This window comes from Lepisosteus oculatus, chromosome 13 (assembly GCF_040954835.1).
Source record: "Lepisosteus oculatus isolate fLepOcu1 chromosome 13, fLepOcu1.hap2, whole genome shotgun sequence".
In the NCBI taxonomy this organism is placed as follows: Eukaryota; Metazoa; Chordata; class Actinopteri; order Semionotiformes; family Lepisosteidae; genus Lepisosteus; species Lepisosteus oculatus.
In genome coordinates, this window is record NC_090708.1 from 22,515,550 (window position 1) to 22,542,168 (window position 26,619).

Below are 26,619 nucleotides of genomic sequence, written 5' to 3' on the forward strand. Positions count from 1 at the left end.
AATTTCATCTATTACGCGAGTTATTGCAGATCTAAGATCACAATTCCAGCATGTGTTTTACAGATTTCTTTTGTTCTTTCTGAACATCCCAGGCCTAATGTTAATATTTAAATTATGTTCCAGAGAACGAATGGATTTCTGTATAAACTTTTCACATTTTGTCTTGGTATTTCCTTAAGCCAAAAAAACACGCTGTCCACATACTTTTTTTAAAAGTTATCTGTACCTTATTGAATAGAACTGCATCCCACTTTATGTCAGTATAGTTGATTTTGCTGAAATCCACATTCAAATGCAAGATTTCCTATACATATTATTTGCAATGTTTACATTTGTTTAAAGTTGCATGTTACTCTAATACTAAACGAAACCTTCACAAAGCAGAGTTACTTTATGATACTTTATTGGTTTGAGCTCCACTGCTGCAACTTCATTGCTTGAGTTCCTTGTCTAAACAAGCTTGATGTTATTATTTGTTTTTGTTTAAGGGCCCAGACTCAGACAGCATCATCAGCATCATCATAAGCAGTCTTCAGAAAAACACTGAAGGCCCAGGGGAATTTGTGTGACAAATACCAGTTCAGTCTTATGTACTGCACACAAAAGAGAAAAAAAATTAAGAAAATAAACTGTGGAATCACTCTCCTCCAACTGAGGCGGGTTTTCTTTAAAACTGGATGGTGCGTGATTGGTCACACCTTCTGTCCTGCTCTCCTCACCATGTGGAATTCACTCATTGCTTTGGTCTCCACAATTTTCTAATGCAGTCAACAATGGACTCATACTGCTAACTTCCAAAGCCTTTATGCTAAATTGCTGTGGTACTTGGAGATTTCTTTTTTGTGAGGGAGATTTGCACTGTAAAAATATAAAAAAATACAAAACAACAGTATAGTCTTTAAGCTTTGATATCATTTTTAAGATTGGGATAATGGGAAGATAAAAGAACTTTGAAGACTTTAGATAACTAAGAGGCCTACATTTGGTCTTTTGAAAAAAAAATATTTTAGCAGCTGTTTTAAATGTAGAAAAGAAAAAAGAGTCCTTATACATTACCTTGAAAATGGAACAAGTGCCATAATAAGACTTGTATATTAAAATTGCCATCTTCAAGAATAGCTTTGGATTCAATTATTTATTATATAATTCTAAATAATCCCAAATGGCGCTTAATAGTACGTAATACCGATGGATATGATGTAACTAAAGCCTGTGTAGTTTAACAGTGAATATTGCATAAAGTATGATATTGCATGTAGGAATCCATTTAATTTAAACTGTAAATGAGTTAGTAGCTACAATTTGAATTTTACAATATTTGGTTTTGCATGACAAAACTTAGTGTTCTGTTCTAGGCATGAAGTGTGATGTCTGTGTTACCTCTTTGAATATATTAACAAAGCTCCACTAACAGATTAACAGAGAATTTTATGGGGGGATATTTACTTATTATTAATGGAATGAAAATGTAGTGTGAAAATGACAGAAGTATGTATTTACTAAACTGGCTGTAGAAATCATGCTCATGTTACAGTCACTAAATGTCAATATTTATTTGTGTATGTATTACAAAACATTTGGTTTGTGTGTGTGTTTTAGTCTAGCCTTTTTTAAACTGATAAAACTCCTTGTAAAGCTGTTTTGTAAAAATTGAATTGTAAATAGAGTCTAATATTATGTTACTCGTTATTTTTCACATTAGAAACTGTACATACTGTTAATTAATAAAAGAAACCTGAAACCTTTTTTCATGGTGAGATTATTCAATATAAAGGGTAGGTCAGGAATGTGTCAGAGCTGCTGCAATGTACAGTAGCTAAACATTGTGTTAAGGTATTAAAGTACTGTATTGGAGTGGATTTGAAGAGCTGCAAGTAAATTATCTTGATCTACAGTACATCATATTTCCAATTTGAATCTGAGTAATGATGGTATTCATTCCTCTCTTAGGTATGCAAAAAGTCTAGCTTTGTAGTAATTTTTTATGTTGTACTAAAATCTCACTTTTTTCAGTAAATGTCCTTTCCTATTGGCCATTTTATATCTGCATCATCTTCATTCATACACAATCAAAGCATGACTAAGTCATGAGGTCAGTTTGGTTTGTTTGGACTCACTGTCATGTTAGATCTTTGGAAAGGCTACTGTCAATAGGTATTTTTGTCTTTATCACCTCACCTCTGTCAGAAACCCCAAATACCAGATATCTGGGTATTTTTTTGACTATACTGTACATCCTGTTATAACCATGCAGTTGCAATCCATTCCAGTGCCTCATTGTGGCTTGATTTGCATCCTTCTGGATATTATTCAGTTGTATTTAAGAATAACCAAAATTATTTATTGTGGTAGACCATTAGGCTACTTGTAATGTCTACACCATCGTCTCTCTGACCTCAAAACATCAATTTTCTCTTTTTTCAAAACTGTAATGTCTGCCAAATGTCCTGTGGGATATAATGGGAATTTTACATGGAAGAAGGGTTTGGTAGCCAAGACAATAAAAAATGGAAAAATAATATGATTGGATCCAAAAAGGGATGTAAAAAATTGCATAGGCTGCATACAGTAAGATGGATCACTCATATATATAAGTCTGTCTTGACAAAACAAGTTTTAGAACAAAATATTCTAAAAGGGAAATAAGTCTGCAAATTCGGCAAATACAGTATGAATTGTCTTCCATAAGTTGTGTTTTTACTGCATGATTTTATTATGCAAATCAATATGAGAGAGTGCTGTGGGCTATAACATTTCTCTGACTGACCTGAAGGTGAGTTTGTGGTGAATTCTAAACTTTTTGTCATATCAGCTTGCTTAGAGCTGACTGAAATATTTATTATTTTTAGACATTTTCATGAATTTAAATGGGAAATGCTAAAAACTCTCAGGTTCAACAGGTACTAGGATTATTTCTATTTCTGAAGAATTAAAAGATTTTGGGTAGTAATGTTTTAGCAGTGAAGGAAAACCAAGGACATTTAGAATTTTATTTGCCAGTTATTATTTTCTGGGTGGCATTTTGTAAAATACCATTTTAGTGTATTTAAGGTCTTCAGTCCCAGCAGTGAAAACAATTTTTTTTGGTCTGGCCAATATGTGTGGTGGTTTCAATAAGTTATTGGTTCTGTGTCATGTAGAAAGCCTGTAAAGTAAAATAACGAGTTAAATGTTCTGGTTGCCTTGTTTTCACACTAAAACCATCAGGCAGACACTTAGCTCATACAGTTAGTACTTGGCTGCCTTTTTTCTCAGGATGTTTATGTACAGTTCTATTATGCCACCAGAGATTAGTTTCTCTCAATTGATGCCAGGGTAATCCTCTTGTCTCCTCTCCATTTTCTGGCCTGTGGTCAATGAATACATTTTCATTGAACCACACTAGGGTTTTCCTTTTGAGTACTTCTGAGCACTTTTCCGAATGCTATGGCTCTTGAGTGTGAACATTTCAAAATGCTCTTTAATTCTTGTTGCAAAATAAATCATACTGTTTAAAAACATATGAGGGAATACGAGGCTATGGATTATTTTTTCCCTTTGTAATTGAAAACAAAATTAAAATAAAAACACATAATCCTTAATAAAGCCAGTATATTAGTTTGAACAAACACAAATATTAAATTAATAATAATTAAGTTAAAACTCAGTTCCAAAAGTTTTTACCAATTACTATTTGTTAGGTAATTAAATCCCTATAGGAAATACCTAAGTATTTTAATTGTATGACCCTTTTATAAAATGGATATTCATTAAGCAGCTCACCTGACTGTACTTCTTAACCTATTGTTTCTGATCTGTACAGGAAAGAATAGTACAAAAAAGCATTCGGGCTTTTGGGGCAGTTAAAATTCATTTTTGCTTTAACAGTCAAATTGTATTTGCGGTCACGGGATTAAAATAATTGATAAATATCATTAATGTTTTTTTTCCTGTAGTTAAACTTTCATACATTTATTATATTAGATAAAAAATATACTTTCAACCCTGCAACTGAAGCTCTGACTAATGATGGTTGTACTAGAATGAATTCTGAAATTTACAGAAACATTTTATCTTTTATGTAGAAGAAAATGCTTCCATTCATTGAGTGGTGATTCACCATGCAACATGACCCAAAATATCCAGTCAAAGCAATTAAGAAGTTCATCAGGAGGGAAAAGCAAAAAATCTTACACTGGCCAAATAAATTGAGCAGCATTTTACAAAACATCCCAAGAAAGTAAAAACTCAAAGTGGCTACAGAAAGATTTGGCAAAGCATCTCAATTTAAAAGATTTTGGTAAGCTCAATGGGTGATAGAGTTAATTTAATTATTGCCTATAAAGTATTAACAAATGTTGCATGGCATTACCTAAGAATAAAACAGATATGATGTTGTATTTTGAGTTAATATTATTACCATGATCACATATATGAATTGCTTGACTATAAAACAAAAGTTTAGTCATTGCTGTCCTTACTTTTGGACTTTATACTGTATATTAAACACTAACCCCTTTCATTAAAATATACAAACAAAAGCCATCCCTGACTCTCATACATTTTTTCCCAATCTTGCAGTCTGGCTCAAGATTAGCAGTGTAATAGACCATACTGTGTAATTTACCATTTGTATTAGCTTCAATTACATCACCCACCTTATCTTGTTAAATGGATTGGAGTGTGCTGGAGTTATTTTTTTTTTTTCATTCTCTTGTTTTTACAAGCTCTAGTTTATTTCAGCATCAGTGCTGGTCAACATCACTTAAGGACTTTTAGAAGTGTTTCCCTCAACACATAATTGACAGATCTCCATGCCTTTCTTTTAAATACAGGTTTTGTGACAACTGTGGGCAGGGGTACAGTATCTAAATTGCAAAAACACCATTTTATCATGATTCTTAATATTAAAATAACTGCTAATTTACTTTTGCACAATTTTAGAATTCTATAGTGTGAATCTCAAAAGAAAGTGGAACGGTGATATTGTAAGGGAAGAAACCAACACATTTTTGTCACAACTTGCTTGATAGAATATTTAGTTCTCTGTATCACCTGTTTATGTGACTTCTCTGTGTGAATGCTACTCACCAAAGATTTTCTCTCTAAAAACAAGTAAAAATGTACTGGATATGCCTTTTAATATTTCAACTTGGTCTGTGAATGTTTTAATTCAATGGGGCTACATAACACCATCATATCTCCTTTAAAAACACTAACAACACAAGATAACAACATGCACAAAGCTTTACAACCATGTGTGCAAATGGCATTACAGGAATGAAATTATTATTTAGTATTCAAAGAGAGGCATAGTTTAAGCTGAAGATACAGTAAGAGCAGAACTACAGATAGGGAGGAGAAAATAATGAAACAACTTAAAGGAAATGAAAGCTAGCAAGGGCATTCTACATTTGCGGTTCAGTAACAGTGGTCCTGGTATGCTTATGTGAAATTTTATTTTGCTGTATGGTTTTTATGTGTGTTGCCTCATGTTGTGTTTATGATGATTTTATGTAACCCATTCAAGTAAATTGTAACCTTGAAACCTCTATCACCTATGAGCAAAATAATTAAAATTATATCCTGAGAGGCACTTGAAATGCAACAATTGTTATTTGTTAAAATACCCGCCTTTTACATTTTATTTATAAACGATTTATTTTACCACAATTATCAGAATACATAGTGTGATAAAACTTAACAATATAGTTCATTTTATCATGTAAGAGATCTCTGTGAATTTGTCTAAGATGGGCTTTGAATTGATTTCATACTTTTGGGTCATTAGAACATTTTCAATGTTGTTCCAAGAACATTTATCTCATAGTCACTTTTTGCTTGCTTTGGGATTTTAGAAGAAAAAAAAGACTTTTATATAGTATTATATAATAACTGTATAAGACTGTACTTTGATAAATTCCCTTGAGAGTTTACAGTACATGATGTTAGTGTGGGTTTCTGGTTTTTAGATTTCAGCTTATTGTAAATATTATTTTAAAGTAATTCTTCATGTGCAATACTGGAATAAATAAAAAGGACCAGACTGTACTTTGGATTAAAAGAAAATGGAAAAAATGCTCCATACGAATGGGCTTGTAAGTTATACAGTATATTAGTAACAGCTTTTCTAGCTGTGCCTACAGGGTTTGTAGGCTTTAAGATCCAGTGAGAAGAACAAGGCTGATCTTGGATAAAAAGCTAGAAGCTATAGACCTTCTACTGGGCTAGAAGGATATTCAACAAGAGCTTTAATGAAGACCAGAGCACATGCATATACTGTATGATCACAAAGCAAACATAGACAGCTTGCACATGAATTTAGCACTCTCACAAAATCTTTGAATGAAAATTCTATCTGGTTTCATGATTTAAGATTTTTATTTTTTATTTTTATAATCACAATAAAATGTGTGCAAACGATATAAAACAAAACACCTCCCACCCTTCACAAATCACCCACACCTATTTACCTCAATGGTTTTTCTCTTAAATGTCTTCTAAAATATAGGTCACACAACTCCAAAGATCCCCCTCACAGCTATAAGGCTTTTATTGTATCACCAGCAGACTTCCAAGCCACCATCACCCCCCTTGCTGGCAACACGAACCCCAGCAGTTCCATTTCCAGACTGATAATATCAAGAAACATTTTCCCATTTCTGATTTGAATGGCATTTTGCTAGGTCTGTGCTTTTTCATGGAAGTTCTTAACTGAAGTTCGTGAGGGATAACAACAGAAAAACCCAATTTCACCCAGCTGTTTTATATCTCCCATGACCTTGAATTGGACGAACCAGTTACAAAATGAATGGTGGGAGTTTCAAATCACAGTCATTTTTTACTTTTGCTACAGTACTGTATATACTGTATATATATCCCTTGCACACACCTCATCTTTGCACATTGTTTATATTCATCCCTCCTCCGCCCCATCTACAGCTTTGCAGCCACCCCATGGTTAACTCTCTTGAAAGGGGGTCGAGCCTCCTCGTCCTCTGTCCACAGGGATACCCCTTAACCAAACAGGTTAAACCAAAACTTATTATACCTGAATACTTAATAAACACCCACAAAGCGTCCAATTTTTGGATACTGTTATTCTGGATGTCAGGAACAATATTGACCCATGAAACTTAAAATTACCATATCATTGTAGAAAGCTTCATGTGGCACTTTAACCTCAAAGAAGATTTATCAATGGACTGATCAAGTTATCTGATAGCGTGCTTCCAAGACCTTTAAGAATACTGGTGTACAAAGGATATTTTGCTTAGTGATTGTTCTAAAAAAAATTTACAATGTCCTTGTGAACCAAAAGCAGTGTATCTGTGGAAGATGTACTGTATATGGGCCCCATCCTAAAGGAAATTCTTGGGTGCTCACTGGAAAATTAAAGCCTAAACAGAAATTAGCCAGAAGATGTTTAGTTTGTCACAGAGAAGCCATGGATGTCAGTGGTAATGGTAAAAAAAACATTTTACTTGCTGTGAAGAGGTTGAGTGACCTTACAGAATAATCAGGTTGACAGTATGCTGGATTTGTAACCATCCTTTAACATGAATGTGGGTGGCTGGCATGAAATCTGATCAATTATTTAAACACAGAAAGCTCCTGCACATGTCTTGCTTATGTACTCTGCAAAAGAAAGAAAATAAGGCTAACACACTTTAGAATGATAACATCAATGTAAAAGCTATAGTGGAAAATTATTTTTGAGTTTGATTCCTGGATTCAGAGATACAAAATCTTAGTTGAGATTATTCAGTCTTCATTTTAACCTTATATGGACATCCTTCAATTTGTTATGTACATCAATATTGTCAATCCAAGACACTTTTCCCATGAAGAAATGTTTTGAGACAGTTTACATAAAAAATCATTTGAACCCTTCCAGTGTGACAGTGTGTTTTTCATCACAGTCAGTGGAGGAAAATAAATTGCCATGTTACTGTATCTCTGAATAAACTTTTTTTAAAAAATAAATTTTAAAGAGACTCATGGAGGATTGAAAATACTTGAGCTGATTGTTCACTTTGAAATTGTCAAGTTGTACTGTATATCACACAGGAATCAAGTGATGATCCTCTGTGCTGTGAGTTACAATAGATAAGCCCCTCCTGATATTTGTGAGAAGATTGAGACCATGAAATTTCAGGAGGTCCAGTCCTTTCTATCCTTCACAAAACAATAGCTGCTTTCAAAACCTTCTCTCATTGGCTTATTAGATTGCTGACGCTTGCTTAAACCCAAGTTCACTCTGTCAGCTGACAGGAAAATTGAGAGCCCTATCAACAAGATATAAAAGGGTTGTTACTGGTGATAAAAAGTGAACTTACAACTGGAACTACTGTACATAACACACATGCTGCAGGGTCTTGTGTGTTGTCCTAAATGATCAGCAATTAAGTTGTTGTGTGGTTGTGTATTGGGCTGGATGATGGTCATTCTTGATTATCTCAATTTTAGGAAATGGAGCTTAGAGATTACTGAACCCTAAGTCTGAGTTCTTCTTGTGTTTTATTTGTAGCATATACATTGCACAAATCAGCAGTTTCCTGAAATTACTTTTTAATGCTTGAAATTCTAAGATGTACCAAAATGAAACACATGTTGATGAACTGCATGTAATGATGCAGTAATGAACTGCATGTAAGTGGGTTCTTTGCCTCAGAAAAATCCTTTGCGAAGGAAGATTGTAATAACATCACAGGAACATGCATACTGCCTAAGCAACTCACCCTGCTATAAAGGTTAAGTGACCAGAATATTAAATATAATATATAATTACAAAATAGAATTATTGTTGGTCTTCATTTCCTTGCCTATAATGGTGCTGGTGTTGATGATCATGATTATGCTTTTTTTGTGGTTTTTGAGGCATTTTGGGTCTATGAGAAGATGGATTATTAAGGTTTCCCAGCAGTCACCCTTCTAAATATTTCTGTTCTCTAGAAATGGGAATTTTATAACAACTTCGTCACTTTGTAAAAACAATTTTCACAGTATCTTAAGACCAATGCCATTATGACACTAATATGAAAACATAACTCTTCTGCATTGTATTCCATATTAAAGCGTCAAAACTTTTGTGCAAGCCACACGCACTGTAAAGATACATTTATGTGACTTAAGGGCATATGTCGCTGTTTGTTTCTCTTGAACAATATATAGTGGTTTTGAAAGATATTCTATTCTTTGCAATCTACATTATCTGCAATATAAAATATAACTAATGCAGCACTGTTCATCATGTTTTTCGAGGGTGAGACACACCACACAGCATCTGCAATGTACATAACTGTGAACAACTTTTATTTTATTTCCTTTACTGTATGTATTATATTTCTAAATGGTTCAATTGTGTTCTTCTTGCTTTCAGGTTAGCTTTTGAACTTGCTCTCTACAGCGTTGCTTCAAATATTATAGACTCACAAAAATTTCACTATATTGACATATTCAAATGTTTCAAATTTTCAAATGTTATTTTAATTTGCTTTCAACACACCAACTTGCCAGACATCTACCTTCAAATGCTGAAAATTGTGAAAAATATGCCACACAAAATATTACCACTTCTTCCAATTCAAGGTTGCAGGGAGTCAGAACGTCTCCCAGCAAAGAACTGGCACAAGGCAGGGTACTGTACATATACTTTCACATCCAAAAAGCTTGCTGAATAGCCAGACTACATATGCAAGACTTTTTTTCACCCGTAATTTGAATTATTCCTATGGACATGAGCTGTAACAGTTGACTTGGCAAAATACCCTTGAGTATCTAATCTAAAGGAGGTTTCACTTTAAACATTTGAGGTATTGTATTGAGCTTGACAACAGAGAGTCTCAGGATCTCTGGACAATGGTAAAATGTGCTAACACATAGCAAAGTAAGATTTTGTAAATATGAAAGTTATCAGTTTCAAGTGGTGGGAACATTTTGATCCTTTCAGTGTTTCAGAATGTAGAGAAGAAGAAATAGTGCAGGATGGCATAGCTTTCCTGGCTAAATTCAATTCATTCCACTTTTTGTAGTTTTAACAGAACACTGTGCACTACAGTAAGTTAATTTCACAAGTGGCCTCAGTGTACCTCAAGGCATCCAACTTTTACCCATTTCTGCCTCTTTCTGAGGCATGTAATCCCATGTAATAGGATGACTTGTAATTTCTGGAACTTGGCTCCCCTGTGACCTTCCACAGCTGTCAGGCTGTAATGACTTAGGGTTCGTTTGATTTCAGTCAGTTTTTGAACCCCCATATTCCAAAGATGAAAGCGTTTTACCTTCAGGCAGAAGCAGTGTTTTCAAATACGTGGGCCATGTGTACTATATTAAAACAGACAATATTTGTACGGGTGGAAGAATAATGCCAAGGTTGATTAGCATAAACAACAAAGGCTCTTTTGAAATCTTAGCATATGTTATGAAAGCATTGCTTGCAAATCGTGTTGAAATCTACCATGTTAATCAAAACAGTAACTGACACAAAACATTTGATATACAGTGCAAGGAAAGGATACTGTCTCATTAAAATACTATTACACATAATATTATTAAGTCAATTTAAACCCAGGAGAGATCAGTGGCAATGCTTTCATCATGACATATAAAAGAAGAAAACAAAATACAGATTGCGCTGGCCGTCCAGTATAACATGTTACAGTTTGTTCAACAGCTGGGACGTTTCCCATCACTCTAACGGTATCAGAAGGACATTCCAGCTATGCAACGTTTGGGTCAGTCACTGTAGAGGAACTCCACTGAAAACTTGTGTGTTTTTCTTAACAAATCTCCATGAAGCACATTTTCAAGACCCCACTTCATGGGACTTAAACAAAAGCTCACACTGCCAGGAATGAACTGCTCTGCTGATCTCATCACAAGCAGCCTTCAGTTGTCAGTATTATGATCAGAGAACAAAAGTGCATCTTAGAAACTTAAAGCTGTGTTTTCTTCTTTCCAGTCTATGTATAAAATAGCTTTCTCTTACTGCAAGTCAAAAGAAGGAAAGGTTGAATTTTATTAAATTCAAAATATTAAATTATCTCACTACAAATTACGTTTTCAACACTTTGAACAATGGATTTCTGAATTATATTTACAGTTCATATTCTAATGCCACAAAAACTAGAAGACAATAATACATTGCATTCTTAAGACACAATGACCCATATTAATGTTTATACTTAAAAAAAATATTTTGTACTATAATGTGTGCATTGCTCGAGGAATACATCTTTATGTTGTAATAAAAATGACAATGAATTCAACGTTTATAACAAAGGAATAACAGAAAAGCTTTATTTCAAACAACAGTGCATTGGCAAATTATAGAATGTGTACCACAGGATTGCTGTGAAGTGAGGTTTTAATTGATTTGCAATGTTGGGGTAAAGTGTACGGGTGAGTGCTTCAGATATTATGTTTCTTTTCGGCCCAGAGGTTGCTATATCAGGTCGTCGGGGCTGGACGGTAGCTGAGCCTTCGAGGGAGGGTGGAGAGGTCACTGGGCCCTGGAGGAGAGACTCTCTGGCAAAGGTGACATGGAGCTGGGAGGGGAACAAGGCAACAGTCAAGGTCTAGGACTCAGTTCAGATTCACACTGAGAGGGCTTAATTGACACTGTCAAGGGAAATCCATTACTCCACCTCCTAAATTACACCGAGGTTTAAGCTTTAAAACCTGAGTGACATATAGTGTAAAGAAGTTGCTCACTTAAGAGTTTATTATATCACCAGTTTAGGTAATTCTTAGGTTGTGTTGTAAGCTAGCAATGGTGTAATTTTACACTTTTGGTCTGACATAATCTGTGTATCATCAGAATTAAAATAATTATTTTGGATTATTTAGGGTAGAACTATGACATTCTGCTTAATAATAGCTCATAGCTCCAGGTTTCATCATTTGATTCCTGCCTTGAAAAGTTTGACAATAAATCTTTCTTTTCTAAGTATGTTTTTTTTTCTGAGAATTCCAGATTTGTCATGCCAACGAAGTTTGATTTTCTTTTCTGAAGTGTCCATCCCTTCATGACAAAGTTTGTTTGGCTGTTTTTCTTTCATGACCCTTTGATGGACTGCAGTCTTGTCCAGTGTAAAAGTAATCAAGTGGTCTTAGTCCCACCTTGAACATTCTGCCTCTGAGTTAAACTCTGGCTTGTGTACAATATCCAGACAATTTTCCTCAAGAAAGTTCTCACAACTACAAAAAATGGAAGAAACAAAAATTGACCTATTGGCAAGGCAGCTGAAAACAAAATTTGGAACCGATGACTGTTTTATCCAGTCTATTTCAATGTAATTATTTATAAAAAGGTAAAAGTTTAAAATCTCCAAAAGTTTGGGGATCATGGTAAATCATGTTTGGTATTGATGATGTCAACCAACCCAAATTCTTGCTTTAAACGTGGTACCAAGTACAAAGCCAGGAAGCAAACAAGAAACCATAGGAAAGAAAAGAAAAGCAAATTCAGAACAGAAGTTAAGAAGCATTTTTCAATTACCAAATAGCACATGCATAGACTATTCCACTTGGCAAGGTCAAGGAGATTAAAACCTTAAGGTCATCAAATAAGCAGTTAAGGAACTTTCCTTCGGGAAATAGGAAAGAGGTCAAGGGAAATATCTTGGGGGTAAAAAAAGGATGGACCTTCATGGGTCAAACATCAGTAACTTACTACCCACGTGTCTTTTGTTCTTATTTTCTATTGTAATTGTTTTTGATATGTTTGTTCAATATTTTGTTGACATAAAAAATGGCTTTTTTCGCAGGTGGTTTGAGTTTAAATTCCAGTTTGGGCTCTTTCAGGTTAAGATGTGAAATCATCCTGAACAGACCAATCAAAGGAAAGAATTAAGCAGTCTTTCAGGTGCAGCTACTAAAAGGAGGGATAGATAACTTGGTGTAAAATGAGGATCTGAAGCAAATAAAAACACCATGATAGGCACCAGGAATTTCTGAAAGGGGCAAACGACTTCAAAATCATAACTTTGCTAAGAATAATAATCCTGTTTATTGGCCTCTGAAAATTTACTTCTGAAAACTGGGGCTTTTCTTCAAGATCTTCATGAATGTCAGGAATGAGAATCAAGAGAAAGAAAAGAAACATAATCTGTTTCTGTTATACAGCTAACCAAAACATTTTGCATGCACGCAAAAGATCAAGCCAGAATAAAGGGAAGTGACATGTAATGAAGTGATATCTACAGAAGATGAAGAACAAAGTTATATAAAACAGAAACTCATTATTTCCTGCAATCTGATTGATGACCTGGTATTAATTTCTCATATGTAGTCACAGAATGTCTGGAACTATATCACATTAACACATTCAGCAAATACCCCTTTGCTAAATACCATCCAATGTGATTGTTAAGAATGATCAAGTCTGTCGTGGAAGACTATTTTTTTTACATAGTTGCTCTCTGTGTACTATACGTGGTTTCTCATGAAGAAACAAAAGAACAACAAGAGCAATAAATATAATTTAATATGATCAATGACATGTACTGTAATAACAGTTTTCCATATCTGTACAGCAGCTGTAGCAATTCTGTCCTTCACAGTAGTATTTTTTTAGTCACATGTAGCTGGATTCAATTAGAACAGCTCTCCTTCTCTCATCTCCGATGCTCTCAGCTATGTTTTTAAGTGTAAAGTTCATAAATGGAATGCTGTAATATTTTGATTCCTGAGAATTAAGAAGCATGCAAGTAAAAACAGAAATAAGGCAACCATTACATGCCATTTTAATGTCACATATAATTTTCTTGCTTTTCAAATGAAATGATACATTACGAATCTAAATGTATTAATGTAAAGATTCCACAAAAATAACAACCGATTATTAACATGCAGACATATCTTTAATACTTATTTCAACGGAATTTCTATTTTTTAAAAAACTTCTAGTGGAGAGAGAGAACCTTAGATAAAATGTAGGATAAATTATCCACGCAGACTACAATGACCAACAAATGTATTAAATAAGTTCTTGTTTAAAAAATGCTCATTTAAAAATATTTATAGGAGTTTTCTGGCTCATCTTTCCAGAAAGATGTTCTAATTTTTTCAATTAATTATAAAATAATACTATTATAATATTATAAGGATAATATTCATCACTTTTCTAACTGCTTTATCCAATACAGGGTCGCAGGGAAACCAGAGCCTATCCTGGCAAGCAATGGGCACAAACCAAGATACACCCTGGATGGGATGCCAGTCCATCACAGGGCATTAACACAAACATGAACACACTCACACCAGGACCAAATATCCCAGAAACCAATTAAACTACCAACATGACTTTGGATTGTGGGAAGAAACCTGAGCACCTGGAAGAAACCCACGGCAACCCAGGGAGATCATACCAGCACCACGTAAAGAGCAACCCAGGTCTAGACTTGAACCTTGGCCCCTAGCTGTGCAAGGCAGAAAAGGTAAGCACTGTAGCACTATGCTGCCCCTCTGATATTCCAGATTATTGTCACGATCGTAAACCCCTCCTCTTAAGGACCCTCCAGCTCTTCCTTGTTTTTCACTCATCTCCCGCACCTGCTCCCTGTTCCAGCCCCCTTTTCAGTTTCCCCTTAAAAGCCAGACTCTGACGCTATTCTGGGCTCTGCATTGGTTCCCGTACCAAGCGAGTCCGGTACCTGGATGCGCCTGGTCCCGTCAAGGTTTTATGTTCCTGTTTTTGTTCCTGTGCCTGCTCCCGTGCCGGTCCCGACCAGGTTCCTGTTTTTATCCTCTTGGGTCTTCGTCTTGGGTGGACTGCCCGGCTTTGGACTTTTGCTCTGTCATGGATTCCCCTTTTTGACTCCTCTCCGGATTGTTCGCCTCGGCCACACCTCCCCTGACCACCAGCACACCATGGACACACACCCTGTTTCCATTCCTATCTCCTGCATGCCTTTTTCCCCGTGTTTTCCCCACTCTACCCCGGATCGTGTTGTCTGCATAGGGTCCTGAAAGAACGTTTTCATGACAATTATTTCATATTATTTTCCTATACAATTAACATGGCATGGCAGTGTGCATGGCAAAATGTATAAAAATGTTTTTGACTGTCATTTTCTAAATCTGAGCAATGCAAAGTTGTAAACATACTCTATGTAGAAAGACCTCCATGTAACTCATAAATGACCCAAACGCATCACGTATTTGAAACTGTGCACGCACAGCCACCAATGCTGTATTGTGTTAAAAGTACAGTTTGGAAGACAGGAACTAACGCAAGTACAGCGCTATTGATAAAAAGATTAAATCGATTAGTAAAAACCTTAACTCAGTATAATATTTCTACTATACTTCAAAAACTCTGAGGTCCTTGAATCACTCAGCAACTAAACTCCTAACAGGCTAAATGGGCTGAATACCCCTTTTAGTTTTTAAACATTCTTATGTTCTCTAGTAAAACCACTTTGTTAATAGCAGAATATCAACTTTAAAATGATAACCTCTTCAACTTTAATTAGTATATAGAAAATGCATATTCCACTGCTAGGAATCAAAAGTCATACTCCCACAGCGGTAATCCTCTGTAGTATTGTACATATATCATTTAAAAAAAGCTGTGAAGCTTTGAGTTTTCTGACAGAGCAATATGTATTTGCTTCTTTCTGGGTCATGATACTCTATCTATTCTTACATACAGTTAAGTAGAGCTTAAACACTGCAGCAGTGGTAAGTCCCTATATCCTGATCTCAGTAGATAAGCAAGGCTGGACCTGGTCAGTACTGGGATGTTGCTGCAAAGAGTGATGGTGAACCAGTAGGAGACATTCTTCCTTCCGAACTACAATTTCAAAACAAGTGTCCCATCATGCATTAACACGTGTCATCTTTTCAATGGGCCTTTCATCCAAGGTTCTGTCTATTTGGTCACTAAAGATGCCACATCACTCTTTGTAAGAGTTGGGTTGTTGACCCCATTATTCAGGCTAAATGCCTCTCTGGACTTACAGAGAGACAAGAGACCAAAGTGGACCAGAGACACCACTACAGGCCACACACTCAGTGTAAATCCTCTTCAGAGGAGTATTAACTGCAGTACCATAGCAAAATTCCAATTTGGGCCGACATAATCATGGCTATGTAAAGTTTCCCTATGTTCAGTGATTATTTTTTCCCTTTTCTCCCTGATCTGCTGTGCAGTGGGGCTGCTGGTGCACAGTGGCTTCTGTATGTTGCCCTGGTTGGTCTACTGGTGCAGAATGGCCGTTGTGTGTTGTCCAGGTAGAGCTGCTAGTGCAGAATATCTGTTGTGTGTTACCCAGCTGGGGCTGCCTGTGCAGAATGGCTGCTGTGTATCTCCCAGGTTGGACTGCTAGTGCAGAATGGCTGCTGTGTGTCTCCCAGGTTGGGCTGCTAGTGCAGAATGGCTGCTGTGTGTCTCCCAGGTTGGGCTGCTAGTGCAGAATGGCTGTTGTGTGATCCCCATTTGGGGCTGTAGTTGCAGAATGGCTGCTGTGTGATGCCCAGGTGAGGCTGCTGTTGCAGAAAGGCTGCGGTGTGTCACACTTTTGGATCCTCTGGGATGCAAAGCTTGCTGTAGGTGCAAAGAATTATTAATGTTTGTCAAATTACATTTTGGGGACTAGGATTTATTTTCCCCTGCTACGTATATTTTATCATGATTTGTAATCGTGTATATATGTGTGCATATTGTAAATACAGAGCAATAAATGTATGAGTTTTGGGGAGGCTGTGTACTGCATGTTCTTTTTAGTCCTTAAATGGAAATACTGCCATATTACGGATTCATTTATCAAAACATTTCTAAACATCACAGACCACAGAGTGTAGCACATATTCACATTGTGTTGGAATAGCAATGAAGTCATAAGACTGTGATCCTTTTACTTTATGACTTTCACCACATATGTCTACTATTGTTTGGCCTGAAAGCTAATTTCCACTCTGATGATTTGGAGTGCCGTTGATTGTAATCATAACTAACAGGCTGTTATGCCCTGTGGCACACGGAGGAATCTGGACGTGTTTAAAACACTAACTTTATACTTTATGAAGTTAAATTCTAGTGCTGAGAACAGCTGTTTTAGATTAACAATGCATTAACGTCAAACATGAGGCTTGCTGACAAATGCAGGCAAGTTACACTTTCTGGTCCATTGATATCCGATTGGAATTTTCCTTGTTTCTACAAGGTACTGTCTTGACCAAAGAAGCGTTCTGTCTTAATTGACGTGTCTGTTTTCAATCTTTAGATGACCTGAACAAGAAATCAGATTAATGAGGGTTCAAAAAGTTAAAGCCAGGGACAATTTAGGACAAGAATTACATATTTGTATTTTTATTTTTTCTTAGAACTTGGACTAGAAGTACATGGACTGCGATATATGACAATCAATTTTTAACCCCCTTTTTAGCAGTGCATGTGCGCGAAAATACCCTTGAGTTTGCAGTGTGATCCTCTGGAAACCATCTGGCTGATTTGTAAAAACACATCCAGAATGACAACAGGGGTGGAGGATATACTAAGCACAACACTGTTTTGTGCTTTGCGGGTTCTGGAAGTGATCAATCACACGGAAAACAGAATTCTGGTAAGTGTTTCAAAGAGCAGGCTGTGTGCTATGAACATCATGATGGGTTGCTGCCTTAATTCGACATGAGTGCCAGAGTGACTAGAAGTGAATGCAGGTGTGTCTCGCTTGCTGGTTTCAGGACACCTGCAATGCAGCTGTAACATCGTGGTTAAACGCTGAATGATTACTGCCAAAATGACTGCAAACAGCAAAGCTTTAGTCCTTCCATTTTGTACTGTTGCATTTCATTGTGAATTCAAAAGAATTCATATCATCCAGAGGTTTGATTTTAAACACGTGTATCAGGCACTTGGAATTAAGATATTAGAAACAGTGATAACATTGTATATTTTTTACTACTTGAGAAGAATAAAAAAAAAACTTATAATGTAACCATCTGCCAAAAAGACAACCATTTTTTCCTATTTTAAATATTGGACTGGGTGATGGCAAGAAATCACAGTTTTGATATTTTCCTAACCACTATTCAAAGTAATTTGGTAAGCACAAATACACAGACTCACAAGCCTTGCAATAGTCATACATGGACATTAAATGTCACTAAGAACATAGGCATAGGTTGTAAATATACTCCTGTTGCCTGATAAACTATGCAATGGCACTCAGTCTCAGAGTACCTGAATGATGACTTGAAACAAAGCCATATTGAAAACTGAAAATATTTTTTATGAGGAAAATGATCCACATATTCCTTTCTCTAATTAGTTCAACTTGACAAGTCACTGTAATACAGAGCTGAAAAAAGAAAAGTATTTGTTCTAGTTTCAATGTAGCCTGAAAGAGGGTGTGTCACCTCAGAACAAAGTCTTTAGAAAATCTGTATTATAAATATACATGTATTATGTCATTGTGTACCTTCATTTAGGTTTGAAGCAGGAGCACATCATATACTCATGGTGTAATTATCCATCCATCCATTTTCTAACTGCTCTTCCAAATCAGAATTGTGGGAGAGCTTATACATATTGTAAGACAAGTGGGAATTATTTATTATTATGTTACTCTTATGTACACTGCTTATTTGAAGTTTTGGATAAGTAATGGGAAAGTACTATTATAGGAAACAAAAACTGTTGGCAGAGAAATGGGAGCTCTTAGTTTCCATTGTTATATTTTAAAAGCAATCAATTACTGCAAACTACAGTATCAATGTTATTAAGGCCCCTGTCACCTTTCTTACAGGATACACCGTTAATTACTCACCAAGTGTTGTGTAACACATACTGGCAAAAGATCTCAAAAAAAGTTGTGGGTAACAAAATGCTTCATTGCGTACAGATACCTTTGTGTTTTCTCCTGTTACAAATGCATTCAGTAGTTTCCAGCCTCAAGGCGCCTTGTAACAGTATGATACTTAGGTTGCAGAGTAGGAGAACAGTTAAAAAGAATGAATAAACAGAGTTTTCAGTTGTAAACACTGCAAAGTTGTCTCTGATATTGTACGTTTGTTATCATCACTTGTATTGATCAACACAGATGCACAGGTTTTAAAATAAGATCCTGGAACCTGGCTTCATGTTGTAGGAAGTTAGAAAGTTGCTTCATGCAGTCAGACTAAATGTAATGGCAATTTAAAAGCAAAATAAAATATATATATATTTATTTATGAACATACAGCAACTTTGCTATTCTATCTTATAATTTAATTAATATTTTGAAGGAATTGTTAAGATACAACACGAAAAATAAGGAATCGCTATATATAATTTATATGTGTACAAGAGAATTTTTAAAAATCAAGTCTGTTGTGAAAACTTGATCATGGATTGTAAAAATTGTAAAACTGCAAAAAATATATACACTGACTGATAAGTACCGCAGTTTAAAGGAACATTTTTTGTTGTTTGAATATACAAATGCATTTTTGATGTTGACACCAGCCATTAATGGATATTTATCTTCTGATGTGCTGAGCACTGCCCTGATTTACGGTGGCCCTGGGAATTTCTTGTTTTCTGTTAAGAGATGGACCAGCCTAGCTGTACTGTATCTTGTGAAACATTTTTATTACACCCATGAGAAAGAAAACATATGGGGTATGTATTAATGGGTTTTAAACTGCTACATTTGGAAAGGAAATTGTATTTTTTCATTCTAAAAATATCTAGGACACTGGGACTTTGAGTAAGACTTTTAAGTACAAGTCTGGCAATGATAATGATGTGTTTTTCCAATTGTTAATGTCTACGTTTTTTACACTTAATGGTAGGTGTTATTATATAGCAATTAGTGGAAGCCGTGCCTCTGGTAAAACATTTTTGGTTCCTTTTAAACAAAGGATTAAATCCAGTGTAACAGATGGAAACATGTACCTCTTAAGAAACTGTCTCTTATCACTGTTAGTTCAGCTCTTTAAGCTTCAGTCTCTAATGTGAAAAAGTGAAACTACAGTCACAGGAAGAATGGCTAAAATGTTTTAATTACAATAATGAAGAGGCACACGATTCAAAGTCTGTAAGCAAAGATCAAATTAAATTTTAAATTTAAACTTTAGTGCATACAGTCCCATGAAAAAGTATTAGAAGGCTATTCTATTGATCAACTTTTATTATCATATGGAAGAACTGGAAAATTGTCCATTATTCTTTTACCAAAAAAAAAAAACAATTTACATAAAATAGAGCTTCATTCATTGGTTACCACAGAGTTCTTTCCATCATAAACATAAAAAAATGATACAGATGTGTTGCCACACCCTTCCACACGGATTTAAATGGACAACACCTGTGTTTAATTAACCCAGGGGAAGTGTTCTCTTGGCCATATCCTCTCACCTATGGCCAGCTGGAAATGTAATTTACTGTACCCCAATGGGTTTCATACACAAACACACAGGGAAAGATATAGAGCTGTGGTCCTAGTCTTGGTCCTAGAGGAACACTGCTGGTTTTCATTGCAGCTGATCTCTTAATCTCCATTGCTAATTGGTGACTCATTTTATCTGTTTTCTTGTATAGAATTTTAATTAACCCTTTTCGTGGGTTGACAGTCAAAAATAAGCTTTTTCTAATGTTCTGTTTCTAAGACCTTCAAAACACATAGAAATTTACACAGACTCTCCTGAACATGCTGACTATTATTACTGTCTAGACATCTCTTTTTAGTTGATTAATGGATGTTAAACAGAGACTGGTGGGAATGAAAATGTTTCAGACACCTATATTTGTTTTTTCCATCTGCAGAGGTCCCATTGGTTAAATTCCAAACAGCACACCCGAATGAAGGCAGCTCTGAAACTCAGAATTTTGTACAGGGTTGATACCAATCAAAAAACCCATTAGGCCTTTTGGAAGTTGAAAGCAAATTTACAAATACAGTATGTCCCAAATAGAAAACAGTCTGTGATTAAGAACCTGGCTGTAGCAAAAAGCAGAAGATACAGTATTCCACCCAGACCAGGGATGGGAACATGATAAACAGGGTAGAAGCATCAATATGTTCAGTTCAGTTTATTTGTCATATACTCAAGCTTATTTATGTGTGTGCTCCAAAACAAAGACAGTAGGGAAACACCAAACCTAAACATAGAGGAGAAGCAGCAACACCAAAGGACCTGGATCTTTATGGATGTATTACATATGTATATTACATAAACAGCAATGTGAACTAGATTTAAAAATGCTTTATATAAGGTATGACATGTCTATATATTAAGAAAAAATAGATCTAGAATGAAATTAGTTCACAAGGTTTCCCCAAAGCTTTTAAACTCTCCCTGCATCAAGGAGCCAATCTTCTGTCACAGAAGGTCTGGCACTTGTCTGGGCTGTGTGGCTGTGTGGATTGTCTGTAGAGAGCTGTGCCTGTGATGATGGTTATTATATAGGCGCAGACCACATATTCAGCTTCAAACCACTGAATGAGATCCTCGATCAGTTAGCTACTGAAAAATCAAATTGGGAGAGGTGCTCTGAATGGCCCCTTAGCGTTTGTATATCTTCTTGTGCTGTTATGAAAGTGAGTATAGTCTTTCATAAGAGAGTGGACAGAGTAGGTAAATGTCCATGGCTAAGAACAATTTTTACTGAACTGAAGCAATTAAAAATTCTGACAGCATTTTGATATATTGTGTCTGTAACTTTTGTGAGGTGCCTGAAATGGTTGGAAAATAATTAGCACAACTCATTTTACTGCAAGTCTAGTTTGCACCCATATGTTATGCTACAAGACAAAATTATTTATTAATGGTTTGGAATAAATTCTTAACCATCATTAACTATTAATTAATTGATATTATTAGCACTTTAATATTTTTTTATACTTTATTCAGGAATCTCTGTTAGTGAAAATGACACCATAGAGGACACAAATCATGGCTGGTAGGTGACCATGTGCTTTAAAAGGGTGTTTTTAACCTCCTCCACTGCTACGGCCCAAAATCAAAACATTAACTTATCTACTGGTCACAGACTCCTAATCCATAACGGGATGCACTGAGGCTCCATGTTACTAAAGACATCTTACAGTAGTTTCTTTGGTTAAAGTTACAATCACATACTGGACTAGCTGGCATATCTACGAAAAAGTAGGCAGTTCTTTTGCTAGTCTACTTGAAGAAACGTGATCCAAGATTACCTACATTAATGAATAAACTAAATTATTTTCATGTTGCAGGCTAAGAAACCACAGTAACCCACAGTCTTTCCTAACTACTGTGTCGGATCTCATCTAACGCTGTTTTCAACATTTGAATTTCAAAGAAAAGGCCAAAGAATTGCTAGTTTAAATGAATACAAAAAAATACGATTTGAAAATATGATAACTATTATTCTTTATGCAAAATTGTTTAATGCTAAAGTTTAAATGAATACAAAAAATACGATTTGAAAATATGATAACTATTATTCTTTATGCAAAATTGTTTAATGCTAAAGTTATGTATACATGCCTTATTTCTTAAATCTGACTTACCATGCAATACATTTCAGCCTTCATTATGAAGATAATTAACATATCATTTGTAAATGTACTACTGATATACTAACATTATTTCCACCATTGTTTTAGTAAAACGAGTATCATATACAGTGCATTTTAAAGGCTATATTGATTTTATAGAACTTTTTAGATTCATAATAAGTTTAACATCACAAAGCACAGGCTGGTGGAGAGGTTGCTTTAACTCAGATCTCAGATTCCCTTTTCTAAATATCTACATCACAGAAAGTTAAAAAATTGGGGTATAAAATAAAAAAGAAATATAAAACAATATGAATGCACAAAGAATTTTTTTGCTTATTTGATTTTTTTGTTGTCTAATGTTTCATGTCAATATCCAATCTGCTGCAAAGAAAGAAAGAGGAATAACTGAACACACTCAGCCAGTCTCAGTGGTGACACTTACAATGTTTCGCTTTCAGATTAAATGTCGTCTTTTAACTGATCTGTGTTGCAGAGTTCTTATGGGCAATTTTCAGAAGACAAGTGAAATACTGTGTGGTTTGAAGAGTTTATTTAAACCAGCTCTCCTACAAGAGCTTCAAGGCCTGTGAGGCAGTGTCATACCATGTTTCATACCAAGACCGTTTGAAACATTAGCTTAATTAAATTAAAACAGACTGACAACACAATGGGTCTTTGCCAGGATAGTGCTTTAAAGGGAATACTAAATATTTTCTGGAAGGGAATCCTTTACTTTTTTAATAGGCTTCTTAATATAAGTGGCTTTCATCTATTCCATGACGTTGATGTGCTAATGTAAAACAGATTGCTGTTAACCCTAATGAATATCTCAACATGCTCAAAGTCTTGGTGGATTTAGGGTATTATTCTGTAAATGAATACACCCCAATTTTTTATTAGTGAATTTCACACATTGATGAGTGCTTATGCTGTACGTGAGAATGGAAAGAGCTTGTAAAAACCATGTTCAATAGTAATAAATGTTACAGAAACAGCTGGATTCACCATTAAAATGAACAGATGTACACCACATCATGGTCTGCGTTTTAAATTAATCTAGATAGTGTCATTTAAAAATTGCCAGTGGCCATATGAGCTACAGTATATGCCTGTCAATAAATGTGCTTACTGGCCATAAAACAAACAAAAAGCCTTTCAACCATGATCCCAAATTCTTTGCTGTCACTATTGTTGTATACAATACAACAATAAAGTAATATATGAAATATTTTGTAAAGTATATTCTACTGTATAGGGTGGCACAGTGATGCGGTGATTAGCATTACCGCCTCACAGCACTGTGGCTCTAGGTTCAATTCCCATGGTGCTATTTGCCAAAGACATACCGATTGGCTTCTTGAAAATTGGCACAGGTGTATGTTTGTGGGTATCTGTGTATCCTGTTTTGCACCCATTTCATGATGGGATAAGCTCCGGCTCCCCCATGGCCCAGAATTAAATAAAGCAAATAGTAAATGGAGGGTTGGATTCTATTATATAAAATACAAAGTCTCTGTGATCCAGCTGCTTGTCATTACTTGCCTGTAGTGTAACTTTTCTACAATTCTACAAACACATATACACCTGATGCTGGTGTCTAAGAATGCAGTTGGAAAAGGTTTAGTATTTTGTCAAGTTTTTAATAGACTGATTTAGAATTCAAGATATATCTCTTGTTCTCAGATTAAACAAAATCCTCTATAACTGTCTCTGAGATTTCATTGTGTCAGCATGAAAAATGTTTTGTTAAGCATTTGTTATGGTAACCGCATTGTCATTTTGGAAAATGAAACACCTAAAAACAATAACATCACACAAATTAGAAAGCCACGATTTGTTGAATTTAATATTGTCATCTTGCTAAACAATGCTATTTGTTCTGAAAGTTATGTGGAACACAGTATGAAATTATACACACCATAATACAACAAATACATACTTGCAGAAATTAGATTCACAGTAAAGATAGGGGTGATAAATTTGTAAGAAGGTTTCATTAAAATGTTTTTCTTCACTGGCACATTTGTGGATTCACTTATTTTATGTATAAATGGGAGCAGATTGTTCATTTTCGATTACCAAAAATGGCAATAATACATTATAAGGTCTCATTCTAGCCTGATGTTGTCAGATCTCAGAAGCTACGCAAAGCTGGAACTGGTCTGCAGTGAGTTAAATCTGAAGTCCTGTATATTTGCTCACTCTTTGTAAGAGTACATGTGATGAACGGCAGTACTATTGTCCTTGTCACAAGGCCTGCATGGCCTATTATTGTTTATCTTGATATTGCTTATTTCCAATTATACTGCTGTGTTCTGTATTAATGTGTATTCCTCCAGCTTGTGTTGGGTTATAGATCCTGCTGCCTCTGCTTGTTAAATGGGGTCCATCAGGCAGTACCTGGGATATGGCTTAGGAGTATTTATCCTGGCCTAAGTGGGGGAATAGGGTGTGTTGTTTGAGTTGTTTTTCTGCACCTTTTTTTTGTAAACCAGTAAAGATTCACACTACTTTAACGTTGCATTTTGGTGTCCTGTGTCCTGACTGATCATCCTTGTTGGTGGTGAGTCACCGCACAGTTGTGAACCGCAGTGTCCTGGGTAGCTTCCAATCTGGACATGCACAGTCTATACAGTATAATGGAAGCTCCTTCTTAGGTCAGTTGGTGAAGAAATCTCACATCTCCACCTGATCTGCTGTGCAGTAGGGCTGCTGGTGCAGAATGGCTGTGGAGATGCTGCACTTTAGTGGTGGATGACATGGGTCCCCTTCTATACCTTCTATATGTGAACGGTTTTTAAATCCTTTGAGATGAAAAACATCTTAAAATGAATTATTAACATTAAATATATTCGGTATATCAATCAAATTTGTAGTGTTAGAAAAGTGGTTTACTTCTCTCATATAAACAAATGTTTTGTTCAGAGACACTTCAATTAATGTGTAAAACTTGTCTGTGTGGAATACACACCAGTTTATTTTTTTTGTACTACATAATGTAATACTGTGTAACGCCTTTTACTGTAAAGGAACAAGTAAAGGTTTATTTCATGCTGAAAAGAGAAGAAAAGAAACACAATGTGCGTGTGAGAGAGAGAGGAAAATTGGCAGTTGATAAAGCATGGGAGAACAAAAGACAGGAGTGGAGAGGAGGCGGGAGCAGGAGAGAAGCAGAGTGGGCACTCAGGTAGTGTGAAGTGTGTTGTGTTTCTTTTCTCCTCTTTTCAGCATGGAATAAACCTTTACTTGCTCCTTTGCAGCCTACACAGGCTGATGCAGCTACCTACTTCATTTACTGTAGGTAGTTAATTGAAATAGAAGCAGGTGTTGGAATCTTCTAGAAATCATACATGTTAAAAGTTGTTTTTGGATGTTTTATTGTTTTATTATATGTAGGCAATGGCATCTGCAGTCACATGAAGACTGACTGACTGTTATGTAGCATTTAGTTTGGAATCATTTTTAATTTTAGACTTTTGCAAAAGTAAAGTTTTGCACAAAAGGAGTTCACATCTCTAGTTGTACCAAAGACTGATATATAGTTCCGACTTTTCTTATAGTTTTGACATAATGAAAACTGCTTGAAGTTATGGGACAATACAGTTTTCCAAAACATCTGCTAAAATCTCATGTTCACATTAAACATATGTTTGACCTTTGGCCAGTACATACCAAATTGAATGATTGTGTGGTCTACAGTATACTGTGCATGTCAATGACATGATTTTTCTTTAAAAAAATACAACCTTCCTTTACATATTCTCAGTGTGCAGACCAGTTAAGAGATCATAGAAAATAATTTCTAACAAATGAAAGTAAGCATCCAAACCATGTTCTAATTAAGGTAGCTTGTTATTACTGCTCATAAAAAGACGTTTGTGTCTTTCCTGAAATTAGGCACTTTAACCGCTTCTTAATAGGGTGGTTTTGCTGTAAGTATGCCCATATTCCCATTTCTGGTTACTCTCCAGAAACACAGTGCCAAGTTTCTTGCCCAATCTATTGAAAGTTCTGTAAAAGCTTATTTCATGTGCTAAAAACCACTACTATCAAAATGATAAGGAATGGGCTATGCAGTCGTGTGATTATACTGTATGTATTTCTTTGCGGCATCTGTAACCTTATTTGTATGCCAGTTTATCTTGAAAGGGTGCTTTAGGTTTTT

The 26,619-nt window shown here is 35.5% G+C and overlaps 1 protein-coding gene across 1 annotated transcript in view; it reads left to right on the top strand.

The window, feature by feature from the left end:
* The window catches only part of LOC102684025 (anosmin-1), a 68,102-nt gene extending 66,356 nt beyond the window's left edge, over nucleotides 1-1,746 (top strand). The window contains exon 14 of the mRNA XM_015361486.2: nucleotides 489-1,746. Within this exon, the coding sequence (XP_015216972.2) occupies nucleotides 489-547 (59 nt within the window). The 3' untranslated portion in view covers nucleotides 548-1,746. The remainder of the gene's footprint in view (nucleotides 1-488) is intronic.
* Nucleotides 1,747-26,619: the final 24,873 nt, after the last annotated feature.